The 15,940-nt window shown below is 26.8% G+C and overlaps 1 protein-coding gene across 4 annotated transcripts in view; it reads left to right on the forward strand.

Moving 5' to 3' along the window:
• The window catches only part of LOC135927455 (uncharacterized), a 61,504-nt gene that overhangs the window by 14,196 nt on the left and 31,368 nt on the right, over window positions 1–15,940 (forward strand). For all 4 annotated transcript variants that reach the window (XM_065463448.1, XM_065463447.1, XM_065463445.1 and 1 more), the window contains 2 exons: window positions 5,010–5,111; window positions 14,355–14,443. In XM_065463448.1, the coding sequence (XP_065319520.1) occupies window positions 5,010–5,111; window positions 14,355–14,443 (191 nt within the window). The remainder of the gene's footprint in view (window positions 1–5,009; window positions 5,112–14,354; window positions 14,444–15,940) is intronic.

Consider the following 15,940-nt stretch of genomic DNA (forward strand, 5'->3'; position numbering starts at 1 on the left):
GATTTTTATTTACAAAAATCAATACAATAAGGACAGGTAAATAAATTATCATAATTATAACATTTAAAATGCGCCCATTCAAGGCACATTGTAATCGCTCTCGCGACTATTTTTATAGTTTTAATTGCAAATAACACATAAACAATTCTTTTTTGATATTTTTTTTCTTCTCTGAATTAATAATTATTTTTATAAGAAGTAGATGTTAGTATTTCTCACTTCTTTTTCGGATGAAATATTGAACAATATTGGAATAGATATTATAGACGAAGGATGAAAAATTTATAATTTTTAGAGCAAGATGGATACATACCATGATAATTGGGTTCATCAATATCATTTGGGAAATTTTCGTTCATTAATAGAGATAAATCACTGTCATTATTTTGAGTCATAAATTCTATATTCACGTAAGATTTTCCTCATTATTTTCAATTTCAATATTTAAGCTAGCATTTGAATTATTACAGCAGATATAATCTTGATCTGTAAATATATTTGTATTTAAAAAATATATGCCACATGCTAAGATCCATTTAATATATTATTTGGTGTCACTGCCCTCGGTATTTTATTTTTTAAGACTCCTGGAATATCATAAATCTGAAATTGTTGCCCCACATGATTTCCCATCCATGTGTCAATAGCTCCTTTATAAAACTTTTTCAATGTCCTATAAACTGCTTTGTCATGTTTGGAGTTTATGCGAGCAATGCGGTGGAAGTGTTAGAATAACGAATTCATTGGAGCAACAATAGTTTATAACAGAAATTGGGCAATGAGAGGTATGGTTATATAATTAACAAGACTTTTTTCTCATTGGATGCGCTAGAATATTTTTTAAAGTGTTTCTAAAAGATAAAAATTCCTCCTCATACAACCAGATGCGTTTCCCACACCCTTAGATCCAACAGGACCATCACGAATAAAGTGATCTTTGTATCGTTTTCTTGGAAAAATAAAAAATGGTAGAATGCTATGGCCTATAGCATTGATGGCTAAACATATTGTCACCCTTCTGTGCTATAATTCTTGTAGGAGTTTGAACGGTGGTGAAACCACTTTCATCTGCATTCTATATATTATGTGGTTCAATGTTGTGAGAATCATAGCTTCATTAAATTTTCAAAAAATTTATTGACATTTGTGATATTGAAGCCATATGCTCTTGCTAGACTAGTAGCTTCAGGGGTACGAATCGAAAGTTGGGAATGTCATTTTCTAAACCCCATAAAACAGGCATCTCCAGCCATATCATTAGTTTTCCAGCTCTTTGAGAAAGATTTGTCATTTTCTAGAGCAAGCTTATATGCTAATCCTCTTATCTTATGTATTTATAAAATAAAACAATTTCATTTTAATAATTACCAATACCAGTTCTATAGACTTAAAATGATATAAATAATTAAATAGATTCAAGTCATAAATTTAATAATGCTCAATTCAAATAATTTGGTAACTTTAAAATGCTCAATTGAAATATATATTGTATTTCATAATTTTAAAAATGCGCAATTCAATTGTCAATATTAATTGGTATCTTTAATAAAAATGCTCAATTGAAATATAATTGTATTTCATAATTTTATTAATACTCAATTCAAATATCAATATTAATTTGGTAACTTTAATAAAAATGCTCAATTGAAATATATAATGTATTTCATAATTTTAATAATGCTCAATTCAAATATCAATATTAATTTGATAACTTTATTAATAATGCTCAATTGAAATATATATTTAACCCTTCAATACTCTGGTGGGGTATATGAAATCTCAGGCATGCTAGAAATGATATTACATAAAACCGGTTAAATATTATGATCTGGAATCTTCAGTAGCTTCATCAAATATATCTTAGAATCTAGATTCCAAATTTCATATATTAGGTTGAGTAGTTTTTAAGATAAAATTTTGTGACTGATTGGGGTTTGTGAGACCCCACTAGAGAAAATTTGTATGTTCTGTATTTTTTTTATATTTGAATGTATCAGTGTAATTTTTTTATATTGAAGAATAAAGATCCATATTATGAATTATCATGATTATATGATAGATAAGTTATTTATTTTAATTTTATATTTGAAATTTAAAAAAAGTAAGCTTTTTTAAAAATTTTTGGCACAAATTATAATTATCCTCATCATCTTTAATCTAGGCTTAAAAAATAAAAATATTTTATCAAGCAAATAAATATTAATGGATATATACACATTTGAAATTGGAGTCTATTAAATCCCACCCGAGTACTAACGTCATTTTTTTTCACCGGAGTATTGAAGGGTTAATAATTAATACTCAATTCAAATACAAACAATATAATTTAATTACTTGTTTAGGCTTTAGTCCCATAAATTACCTACTTGCTTCTATAATGTAGTCACACAATCTATATTCTTCATTTGTAAATATTTGTTTATGATGATCTGAACTTCTAATACCATTTTTATATCCTCTTCTCAACGTTTATAAGGTATTTTATATTTTTTAACAGACAAATCCAATAAAGTATTATTTATTATTTTATGGCTTCATCTATTATACTTATATCTCTGAATATGGTTTTTCTTTTATAATTTCTCATTATTTGCTTGATACAATAAAATAATAAATGAATGAATGAAAAATTTAATGTAAATAATTATATATTTTAACAGTTTTACCCATAACAGCTTTATCCTGAGGTGACATATATTATAAATATCATTATTGCGTGACTTCTAGTAAAGATATAGATACTAGATAAATTTTATTTTATAGCTAATACATAGGAACATTTGTGCCAAATTTTGAATCCTGAGGACATGTATATTTTATTTTACTAAAAGCAAAATATACTAGAGAATGATTTATATATTTTTTAGGTAAAAAACAGTTTTTTGACAAAATATATAAAACCAGGTAAGTTTTTAAAAAATAAACATAAGTAAGAAATTAGATATAAAAATACATCTTCACACCAAATTTAAAATTTTTGTGCTCAATGGTTAAAAAGTTATTCGCGTTAACATTTTTACCCCGTCAATCGTTATACCCCGGTCTCCCCTAGTAAAGTCGTTATCTTTTTTTGTTCCAAGAGTATATCTATCGTGTATAAATTAGAATCCTATCTAGTATATTCATGATCAACATAAATTATTAAAATTAAGTTTTAAAATTATATATATTCTATAAAAATAAGTTATGTATTTTATTATATTTTTAACATCTTCAGTTATTAGTTAGTTTTTTTATAAAAACAATAAGAATGTTTTTAATTTTTACATATTTTCTTAAAAATTAATAAATAAAATTTTTTTTTTAATTAAGACACTATTTTATAGTATCTAATCCGTAAATTTATTAATATCAGTCGATAAACAATATTTTTAAAAATCGGCCGATCCGATAAAAGTATCAGTACATCCTTGATCAAATTGTTATGCCGACCTGAAAGCACCTTTAATTTTAAAATATAATATTTTTCACATATTATATAATAAAAATTTGGTTTTTTGTTTTTCTAATTATCAATGATTTTATCATAAGTGTATAATTTAGGGTTTTAATAAGCTTAGTTTTATTATTTAATATTCGAGAGAGGTGGCTTAATTTTGCACATTTACCAAAATTCTCAAGTAATATAAAACCTATCGGCTTAAATTTTGTTTCTTTTAAATTTTTGTCGGAATTAGAGATTTGCAATGGGCAATATTAAATCCGAAAGTTCGCCCACTCATTGTTTTAAAAAAATTTTTAATTCACCCCCTCGCCATTTATTTTATTTAAATATATTTTTACTTCTTATAAAATATGCAATATTATGAAATAAACAAGTGTTTTTTAATAAATAGAATTTTGTTCTGCTCATTACGCTCGATAAATATTCCATAAAAACTAGCCCATTTCTCTCACCCCCCCCTTCCCACAATTTTTAAAATATTTTACCCGCCAGTAAAATTGGCAGGCTGGCAAACCTGTACATTGCAAACTTTTAATCGGAATCTCCCTTTTTTTAAATTTGTGACGGAATTTATCCATACATGCATTTTCAATGGGGCATTATTTCTATTATCGAAATTGCTTATTTGCTAAAATTCCGAAGAAATTAAAATATTTTAAACCCCTTATCTACAAACCCATAATTTTTTTAAAAAAATTACCCGCCCGTCAATTTATTTAAAAAATTTGTTTGTTTAACCCGCCCGCCCATCAATTTATTTAAAAATTGTTTGTTTAACCCGCCCGCCCATTGTTTTAAAAATGTCTCTCCCACCTAATGTGATGGAGGCGAGCGAATCATTACTCATCCGTTCCAGACCTCACTTTAAACCCATTTCAATCCCTGATACAGAAAGAAAATCAATATAATAGTGTACTCTTAATTTAAAATAAATTTTGGTGTACGCTAATAAATTATGATGAAGATAAAAAATTTTAGTTTGAATTTAAAAGTTTATAATAAATTATATTTTACTTGTTTATTTTATGTATTAATTAAAAAATAAGATTTTAAGAGGATTTTCATTATGAACAATTTTGCCAAAATTAGGTTCGAATTCCGGATCTTCGATCTTTTGATCGCTATTATTTAACAACTCTATATTATGATGGCGCTATCAGTACCAGTTTAATATTTTTTTTCAACTGTTGAAGAATAATTATTAAATTATACTATTTTTATTATATTAATTTTACGGTCTACACATACGCTAGTTATTTTTTATAAGAATTATTATAGGACCTGGCCATGTGATTTAAGAATATCTAAATCTTACTGTTCTTATACCAATGAGAAATGGGGTACAAGTTTTAATAAAATTTAAAATAGTGAATTATTTATAAATTTTTATACCAATAAAGTATAGCCTCCAAATAAAATTAGCCTCATGCCCTTATTGCAAATATGATCTTTTATATTATTTTGACTTAGTAAATGTAATTATTTTTATATTGACAAATTTAAAACTTTTACAAAATAAAATTTCTTGCATATATTTCTAATGCTCTATTATTTTTGATTAAAGCTTATACTGAATAGTGATACTTCACAAGTAAGAATTCACATTCCCGAAATTTTCAAGCCCGTTCTTTTAGATGATTGGGATTATGTCACTAGCCAGCAAATGGTTTGCATTATTATTTACATAAAATTTTTGAATATAATATATAAATTAATTTTATTAGTTATCAATGTTAACTAAAATAACATTCTGTAAAGTTATCAATTTTATACCTTTGGCACTAATTTCTCATAAAAATCAATTCACACCTATAAAAAACTATAGTAAAAAAATATTTTACCTGTATTTTTAAGCAAAAAGGGGAGTTTGTTATCAAAAATTTTTTTTGCTTTTTATTTAGACATTTTTTATAAATAAATATAGGATGTCAAAACCTTGGCGACGCTATCGACTCTTCCGAAATATACATTTTTATCAAAAATTGAAAAAATAGATAGCGCTTTATGAAATTACGGATTATGGTTAAAATTTTGTTGCTAACTTATCAATGACAGGATATTTTCACTTTTTATTTTCGAATTTCTACTAAATATACTAATTTAACTGAGGGTAGTACGGACAAATGCCCATTAGACACTTAATAAAATAAATAAATATCTTTCGTATTATTTTTTTATTATTCATTTTAATTAATAATATAGAAATATAGATAAATAATTATATTCATTCCTTTAAAATATATATGAAACAAAATTTAGTTAGATATAAAAAATTATATATTTTAAGAAAATAAATTAAAAAGATTAATAGTTTTAAAATCCTTGTGTAAATCCTTAAAAAAAAATTATAATATATAGTAATAAATTAAAATCTTACACCTTTAATATTTTCCTTACAATAGGCAAAACTCTAGGACAAGATATTTGTTCTGAAACAGGTCTTTATAAAGCCCTGGCCACTAAACTTTTGACTGCACCTCCGACCCTGTCACAGATGATTTGCCATGAGATGTGGCTCAGAAATACCACTCAGCTTTTATGTTTGAGTGAAACCCCTGTACTTCATCTTGAACCATAAAGGCATAATTTTCAGCAAAATCTGTCTGACCTATATAATATCCTTCATTTTAATTAATTTTAAGAGAATTCGTGAATATTGTTTGCTGCTTTTTTGTCTTCATGAAGAGCATATTAACATATTTAAATTGATTGGTAAATTTTTTTCGGTCGTCCAGGGTAGAATCCTAGATCGATAATAAGCTTGTCATTGTAGATTAAATGGTTGCAACATTTTTTTGTTTTAACATTTGGTACTTCCATCTGTGATATAGAATAAAATTTCAATTGATCTGCACCTAGAATATATGTTTTTGCACTCTCCAAACCAATGTTATTGGTAGAAGACATAAAATAATAAGCTGCAGACGGGTTGAATTATTTAAAATTAATCTGAACGGGCAAGTTAAAAATATTATGCAGAAAGAGAGATCGTTTTAAACAGTTTATTTTGTAAAATAATATGCTCGTAAAATATCATCTATAATATGCCTAAAATATTCTTTCTTTATGCAGCTTTTATACATTATCGAGCTAATAAGTCATTCGCTATAGTAGCAAAGTAGAGATCTAAAAAATGTAAAAGTTTTTAAGGATAGTGGGAGGGGGTCAGAACTGAAAGGAAAATTTTATTACATTTCTTATTATAGTGATACCAAATTTTATTATAATTTTAACTATTTTTTATATTTTGTACCGCCGTATATATATCTTTTACAAAACAAACAATTAATATATATATTTAAAATTCATCATATATTTAATTGCCTTTGAGGCTAATTGTTTCTATTACATCTATTCTCTCCTTTTTTGGGCTCTCGATTTGAAACGGTATAAATTGTTTTCTTATCCGTTTTGGATAACGGCTGCTTGTACTTTCGTTCTCTACCACCGTTTGCTCATTACTGTCTATTTTCATCTTATCATTTATGATGGTGTCTTTGTTTATTGAGTCTTGTATTCAGTCAATGTCTTTGGTCACCAATTCGTGTAGAGGATCAATGTCTTTAGTCATTGAGTTTTGTATAGGCCTATTTTCATTCATTTGTGGTGTATTTTGCATCTTTTCTTCTTCTCTTCCCTCCTCTTAAATCGGAGTTGTCGAACCTATGTTTTAACTGATTAATATGTCTTCTCCATACCCCTAATTTAGTTTCAACTAAAAACGTCATTGGTCCTGTTCTTTTAACGATGATACCTGGTATCAAATTATCTTTTTTTAAATCTTTTGCATATATTTTTTCATTTATATTAAAAAAAACCTGGTAACTGAGGTATATATGGATGAGGATAAATTGGTTTTATTAATTGTAAAGGTCCTATGGGTTGAAATTTAAGCATAATTGAACTTGGTGATTGTTTTGTGGTTATTTGTGGCGTATTTCGATAATTAAACAAAAAATCTTGTATTTTATTATAATCATTATGTTTTTTTTTAAATTTTTAAAAGTTTGTACTAACCGCTCCGCTTCTCCATTGGTTCTAGGGTGGTATGGGGCACTATATACATTTTTAATTGATAATTGTTTGCAAAATAAACTAAATTCTCTACTTTGAAATGGGAGGCCATTATCCGTAACAATCGTATTGGGGTAACCGAAAATAGCAAACAGTCTTAACAACTATTTTCTTACTTCAGTAAAATTATTCGTCATCATTTTTTGTATTTCAGGCCATTTACTAAAACTATCTATTATTACTAGATATATATCTCCGTTAATTGGTCTGGCAAAATCTAAATGAATTCTTCCCCATGGTTTATTTGCGGAGGGCCATTTCCCTATGATCGTTTTATTGCCAGGATTATTTGTTTGACATAATTCACAATTCTTACCGTGTAATTCGATATCTTCGTTAATATTCGGCCATCAAACGTTCTCTTGTGCCAATAATTTTGTTTTAGTATAACCCTGATGCCCCATATGTAAAAAAGACAAAATATTTACTTGTAATTTTTTTGGAATTATGGTTCTTAATCCCCATAAAATACACCCTGCCTCCCTCGTGAGTTCATTTCGGCGCTGAAAAAACGGTTTTAGATTTTCCTCTATTATCTTTGGCCATCCAGTAAGGTAACGTGAAACCTTTGATAATACCGGGTCATTTCTTGTGTGTGCTTTTATATCTAACGCTGAAATAAATTGTGGAGCATCCGATACTATTAAATTAATATCTAACTCTTCCCAAGCAGATGGTTTACCGTCAATTGGAAACCGGGAAAGCATATCCGCACTACTATTTTTTTTGTCCCTCGAAGTTGCAATTCATAATCATAATTTGCTAGTAGTAATGACCATCTTAATAATCTTGATGACATATCTGTTATTCTTTTATGTGGATTAAGTAACGATATTAGGGGTTTATGGTCAGTAATGATAATGAAATGTCTGCCTATTAAATATTGTTTAAATTTAATTAATCCAAATATAATTGCTAAAGCCTCACGCTCTATCTGACTGTAAATTCGTTCGGCAGCATTTAATGTTCGAGACGCGTATCCAATCGGTTTTTCCTCGTTGTTAATGATATGAGATATAACTGATCCTATTCCATGTTGAGACGCATCAGCAGCTAGAATTATCGGTTTTTCCGGATTATAATGTGTTAAAATTGGTGCTTCTGATATTAATTTTTTAAATTTATTAATTACAATTGTTTCATTATTTGTCCATTTCCATGGCACATCTTTCCTTAAAAGCCTATATAATGGAGCGGCAATAGTAGAAAAATTGTTTATAAATTTTTGATAATAATTTATTATACCGATAAAAGCTTGTAATTCTTTAACGTTTTTAGGTAACGGTGCGTCTAAAATTGCATTGACATTCTTATTTGTTGTCGTAATTCCCTCTTCGCTAACGGTATGACCTAAGAATTCAATCTTTTCTTTAAAAAAATCACATTTTTTTAGATTTAATTTCATACCGTTTATTTCTAACGTCTTTAATACATTTATCAAATTTTTCTTATGACTCTCAATTGATTCCCCCGTAATTATTATATCGTCCAAATATACCGCTACTCCAGGTAATCCCTTTAATAATGAATCTATTGCTTGTTGAAAAATCGCTGGCGCTGAGGCTACCCCAAACGGAAGTCGTGTGAAACGATACAATCCACTAGGCGTGTGGATTACTAACAGCTTTTTTGCCTCATCATCTAGCTCTATTTGAAAATACGCTTCGGATAAATCTAATACTGTATATTTACACCCATTACTTAGTGTGGCTAATAATTCATTAATTCTGGGTAAAGGATATTTATCTATCAAAATATTTGCATTAACCGTTTGTCTGAAATCACCGCAAATTCGTAAAGATCCATCTTTCTTCAATACGGGCACAATCGGAGAAGCGATATTCGAGTATTTTCGTCTTTCTAAAACTCCCATGGATTCCAGTCGTTGTAATTCCGTTTCGAGTTTTGCCTTCCACGCAAATGGTATCGGTCTACTTTTCATACATTGAAACTGAGGGTTGGATTTTACCGATAAACTGGCCTTAAACCCTCTTAGTAAACATAATTTTTTAGTAAATAATAAGGAAAATTTATGTACAATATTATCCTCCCAAACCTCATTGACTATATTACATTGATTTATTTTTATTAATTTTAATTTGTACCTATCAAATTAATCCCATTGTTTACAATAATAAATTCATAATATATAACTTTATTCATATAATTAACGGGTAATATACATTTACCTTTAATATTGATCATTACATTTATATAAGATTTTAAAATAATATCCGTTTTTGTTATTGGTATTTTTAAACGGTAAACATCTTCTATATTCAAAATGGAAACTGCCGATCCTGTGTCAATTAAAAATTTAATATAAATTTTATCTATCAATAATTTCACCTCAAATTTTTCTCGAGACTACTCTGGAAATTCCCAATCCTCAAAACTTTCTCGCTCATTTTCTGGAACATCTATCGTTCAAATATATTCTTTCTTCCCACCATTCCTTCTGCATACTTTTTGTAAATGTCCTTTTATCCCACAATTATGGCAGATGGCATTCAAATTAGGGCACTTAGGTTTTTTGTGATCTCCTAATCCACAACAATAGCAAATAATTTTTGATACTGGTCATACTGCTCCCTTGTTACTGTTTTTGAGATTTTATTTATCTCCTTTCCTGCAGATAATTTTTCATACGACATCATTTCTGTAGTCTCCATTGCGGTCGCGATTTGTATTGCACTTTCCCATGTCAAGTCCTGCGTGTTAATTAATTTCATTAATATTTTTCCATTATTAATTCCTGACACTAATTTGTCCCGCAATACTGTATTATACATATCTTTAAATTCACACGTCTTTGCCTTTATTTTTAATTTATTAATATACTCTACGATGGTTTCATCTTTTTCTTGTTCCATTTTAAAGAAATAATATCTTTCTAACATGAAATTAGTCTTCTTCATATAATAATTTTTTTAAAGTTTAATTATGTCATCATATGATATTTCCTCTAATGTCTTTGGCAAACACAAATTAAATAATTTAGAATAAACCTCTAATCCAATATTCGCTAATAAAAATGATTTTTTATCTTCTATTTTTGCGATTTTAAATATGAAATTCATCTTTGATAAATAAACTTCCATATTGCACTCCTTTATATTATATTTCTCCATTTGAAACTACTGCGCCATTATAGTGATACCAAATTTTATTATAATTTTAACTATTTTTTATATTTTGTACCGCCGTATATATATCTTTTACAAAACAAACAATTAATCGTCGTACACAATTAATAATATATATATTTAAAATTCATCCTATATTTAATTGCCTTTGAGGCTAATTGTTTCTATTACACTTATAAACATCAATATTTTCATTTTCCTTAAGAATAATATTTTTAAACCATTAGCGCCATCTATTTTTTTATTTGGTAAAAATATATATTTCTGAAGAGTCGATAGTTTCGCCAAGGTTTTAACATCATATATATATTTATAAAAGGTGTCAAAATAAAAAAAATAAATTCGAAAACAAATTCCCTATTTTGCTTAAAAATACAGGTAAAGTAAGATTTGTAAACCAGAAGTTAAAGACATTAGCGCCAATTTTAGTTTTTTTTGATAGCCCTTAAGATTTTTTTACTATAAATAGTTTTTGAGATATAAGCATTTTAAAAATTTTACAGATTCCAAAGTGACTCTTTTTGCCCCTATGAGCCCGAAGATAATTATCTATAAATAATCTTATTAAGCGATTAATCATAGTGCGACCTAATTGAGCGTTTTCTAAAAAAAAAAAAAAATTTATATTTCCATTGGCACGATACCATTTGAAATGCTTTGTGTCGTTTTTCATTACGAAACGCAAACGTTCAAATAGGGTGCAGTATTAAGGCATATAATATTATCAATAATAAACTCAATGTGTAAAAATTATGATCAGTAATATCTTAAATTAAAATTTATAATATACTAAAATCATAAATATGATTAGTAGGAGTAGGATGATTAATTTATGTTCACTGTATTTGTCATATTACTAACTAGCTCATTTGATTTATTCATGTAAGGTTAATTGATTAATACTACAGTGTTGTGCAGATTTAATTCAAATATATATTAATTTTTACAATTTAAATAATTTTATTTACAAACGAATTAAAAAATATGGAAATGTTTTAAATTAAATCTGCACAGCACTGTATTTATTCTGAAATAGTAAAGACGATTATCAGTTCATCATTTTAAAAAAACTTAGAATATATAATTTTAAATCATAGATATCAGGTTTTTTATGATTAAGGCCTAAAATTTTATATCTTCAGGGCCAAAATTCCCCAGAATGAAAGGAATAAAGTAATTGGTAAAAATAAAGGGAATTTATTGAATTTTCATATCTCCGTTTGAATAATGGAGTTCCGGGGAATTGCTGACGGCAAATACGCCAATACATGTATAATCCCAGGTTAATTCTCCGTCTTCCTTGAATGGAATAAGTGTTATGCCATCAGACCTTATCCCATTTATTAAGTTAAGGTCTAGTTTAAAAAAATTTATATTCATTTTTTTATAATTTAAATATTTTTAATATAAATTGAAATTCTACAAACATTCATTATAAAATGGTCTGAAATTTATTGGCTAGCAGAGTTGTTAAAGTAGCGCGCTAGTAGCTATAGCTAATAGCGGCTACTTTTTTTTTAATTATTTAATTTTTTAGCGGGCTACTTTAAAAAAATATAATGAATGTAAGTATAATCACGAAAATTTAAATATAATACCATAATTAATTATAATTTTTATGATTTATTATTTAATTTTGAAATTGAAATATATTTTCAATTTATAATTAATATTTTCAATATATTATAAACCTAAATCAACTGTTAATAATTAAAAATGGCATCGCATATGGATATCCAAATCGTTGAAAGTGATTCAGAGTCAGACAATGATATTAATGAAATGGAAGATACCAGGGAAGAATATAATATTCATAGCAATACTTTCCCATTCCCTAGATTTCAAAAAATTTTCAAGATAAATATTAAAACAAAAACTGGCTTCAAATTTGTTTAAAATGTAAAAAAAATATTTCCTCAAATCAATCCAGTAGCTATAACCTCAAGAAACACCTAAAGGTAAATTATCATTTTTACATAAAATAATAATATTTATTTTATAAGACTGTTCATGCTAATTGTTTTAAGAAAATTGAACAACATTTAAATAAATTTGACATAGGTGAATCTACATCAAAAAAGACTAATTCCATTCAGACAAAATTAATTAATAATACAAATGCTAATATTTCTCAGAAATTAACTGATAAAGTTATTGTGGATTTTATAATTGATACAGTTCAGCCAATGTCCTTGGTTGATAATCCATCATTTACTAAGATGATTAAAAATATCACCTGGTACAACTATTTTATGTCGCCAGACACTTGTGAATAAAATAGCAGATAAGTTTAAAGTGATGAAAGATGCTTTAATAGTAGAATTATCAGAGATATCTCATATATGTACCACGGCAGATAGTTGGACACATAACAGAAGGTAAACACTTATTTATATTTATAAATTGATCTGATTAAATATTTTTAGAGCTTATTTGGGAATCACAGGCCATTGGCTAGATCCTAGGACTTGAAAAAGAAGATCAGTAGCATTAGCCCTCAAAAGGATAATAGGATGCCAGACATACGATTTTCTTGCAATAAAATTATTGACATCCACAAGTCTTTTAGGATTCATAATAAAGTTTGCAAGATGGTGACTGATGGGTCCAATTAGCTGAAGGCCTTCAGTATTATAAATTAATTTTTAAAATATTTAGAGTAATAAAATTAAATCAAGTATTAAGTTATTAATTAAATTTTTCAGTATTTATTTAAAAGTTGTTTAATATTTCACATTATATATAGAATTTTTATTAACTAAATACATACATATTTTAGTAATATTATATCATAATTTATATCAAATTAAAAAAAAAATTAGTGAATTTAACTAATAAAATTTACAAGAGAGATGGATTATTTCATTAGTTTTTATTGCACAGTGTCATTGAGCTATTTAATATGATATGGTTATTGAATATTTCATGGATGATTAGAATTTTACTATATTTATTTCTTATTGATTAATATCCATCAATTTATATACAGTACAGGGAATTCAATGTATTCATTTGATAAAATATTTTTACTTAGTTACATCATAATTCCTGAGGTTTAAAATTTAGAATTGCAACCTAATGATTTTACCACTCCATTTTTGATAAATATCACTACACATTTCTATTAAAAACGGGATGAATAATTTATTCTATTTAATATGAATATAGAATATTTGGTGAGGATAATGCTGAAGGTGAGACACAGAGATTATTTAGTAAGGCAAAACTGATACTTTCTGATCGTCGCTTGGGGATGATAATATTGAAATGATTTTATTATTAAAATTCAACAAATTACCATAAATATTTAAAATTTATTACATAAATTTTTTTATAATCAAAATTAACTATATTTTAATATTTATTTATGTTGATTTTTATATATTATTTACTATACAATTACATAATATGCAAAATAAAAAAAAAATTGTTTTTAAATTTTTTTTATAAAAATTAGCCAAAAAGTAGCTAAAGCTACTTTTTTTTAACAATTAGCGTAGCGGTAAAAGTAGCGATTAACAACTCTGTTGGCTAGGCATTCTACACATAATATATATCCGGCAAAATCATATGGTTTAAATTTAAGAAACCAACTGAATACCTGATCTGGTGTACAACACCCGTAAAACTATCGCCTTACCAATGATTTTTAAAATGTACATTGATTCAATTTTTTTCATAAAATACAGCTTGTTCGACTACCTTGTGACAAAACAATTAGCTTAATATGCTCCGAATATCTCGATTCAAAAGCTAGATCAGGTTGGAACGAAATTAGGTATACATTTTTTATTTTAATTTCACTCTTTAATTGCTTCTCCGAAAATTACTCCTAATTTAATTGATACCTTTTTTCGGGACAGTAATTTTAGAGGAATAAAGATGGTATTTATTGCCTTTAATAACGTTAATTATCAATTTTAGACTTATTATAATGTATGGTAGAATACTAGTTTACAAAAGTCACACAGAATTCAAGTCGGTTCTTTTTAAAAGATAAATTTCTTAATGCTCATATTTTCAATTTTTCTTTGAAACAATTTACAATATACCAGTTTGATTACTATGATGAAATTTTTGACTGGCTTCCTTCGGTTTTTATGAAATTAAGTTAGGTTAATTAATTCTTAAGCTGTGTTTTGCATAATCCAGGATTTTCCTATGGGGAGGGGAGCACTATTCGCTCAGTTTTCCCAGATAAATTTTATTTGAGGTCTCTAAGCCCACTTATTGTAAGCTTTTGTCTGTTATAATTTTTTATAAAGGTAAATAAATTAGTTTAAAAATATTAGATTTGGGCAATAGGGAATTCCTATTGCGATTATTAGACTAATTCTTAAAAATCTAGCTTTTATCTTTTTGGTAAAATTTTTAATATTATTTCTTATATAAAATTTTATTATTTCCTTTTTTTTATATGACTATAAATGCGAGTGGGTTGAAAATTGATATATTATTCAGAAAAAGTTTAAGTGACATATAGTTTCAGTGGAAAAAATTTGAATTATTTGATTTTTTTTCCCCAGAAATCAAAGTAAAATGTTTTGCAGTCCTGTATGGATAGAAAGAATATCAAGAATAATTTTTTTGGTCGTAAATTTCAAATGCATATGTGTAAAAATTTAGTCGAAATGATTATTTATTGTGAATATAAAAACATTTTTTCAGATATTAGGAAATCAAAGAGCAGCTAACTCATCAAGTTTGAGGGGTGAATCAAATTTTTCTCTTTATTTAATGATAGGGTACTTTTAATATGAACAAATAATTGAAACATTTTTTGTAAATATACTAGTATGACAATTTTTTCAGATATTACATAATCGATATAATAAAAATAGTATATTTATACATATGTTTTTATTTATTCATATTTAAGGTATAAATAAATATATATATATAAATAACAGTTCCGTGAAGTTGGCCGAACATTTGGAAGCACTAACGATGAATCATATGTCATTTTTTAGTGCTTCGTTAGTGCTTATTAGTGCTTCAATCCGTATAGTAGCTGAATTTAAGGGAAAAAAAGTTATAGGCAAAAATAAAAATTTGTGCCAACTTCACGCTTAAAAGTTGATTGAAAGCACTAACGATAAAACTTATATCATTCTTTAGTGCTTCGTTAGTAGAGGTTAGTGCTTCAATCACTTTTGTTGCCGAATTTAAGAATAAAAAGTTATTTGCGAAAAAAACAAATAATGACGACGTGCCAAAACAAAAACTATAGTAGTACTAAACATCCGATTTTCGCCATTATTTAGTGCTTAATTAG

The sequence above is a fragment of the Gordionus sp. m RMFG-2023 genome, chromosome 3 (assembly GCF_954871325.1).
Source record: "Gordionus sp. m RMFG-2023 chromosome 3, tfGorSpeb1-WG-v2, whole genome shotgun sequence".
NCBI classification, from domain to species: Eukaryota; Metazoa; Nematomorpha; class Gordioida; order Chordodea; family Parachordodidae; genus Gordionus; species Gordionus sp. m RMFG-2023.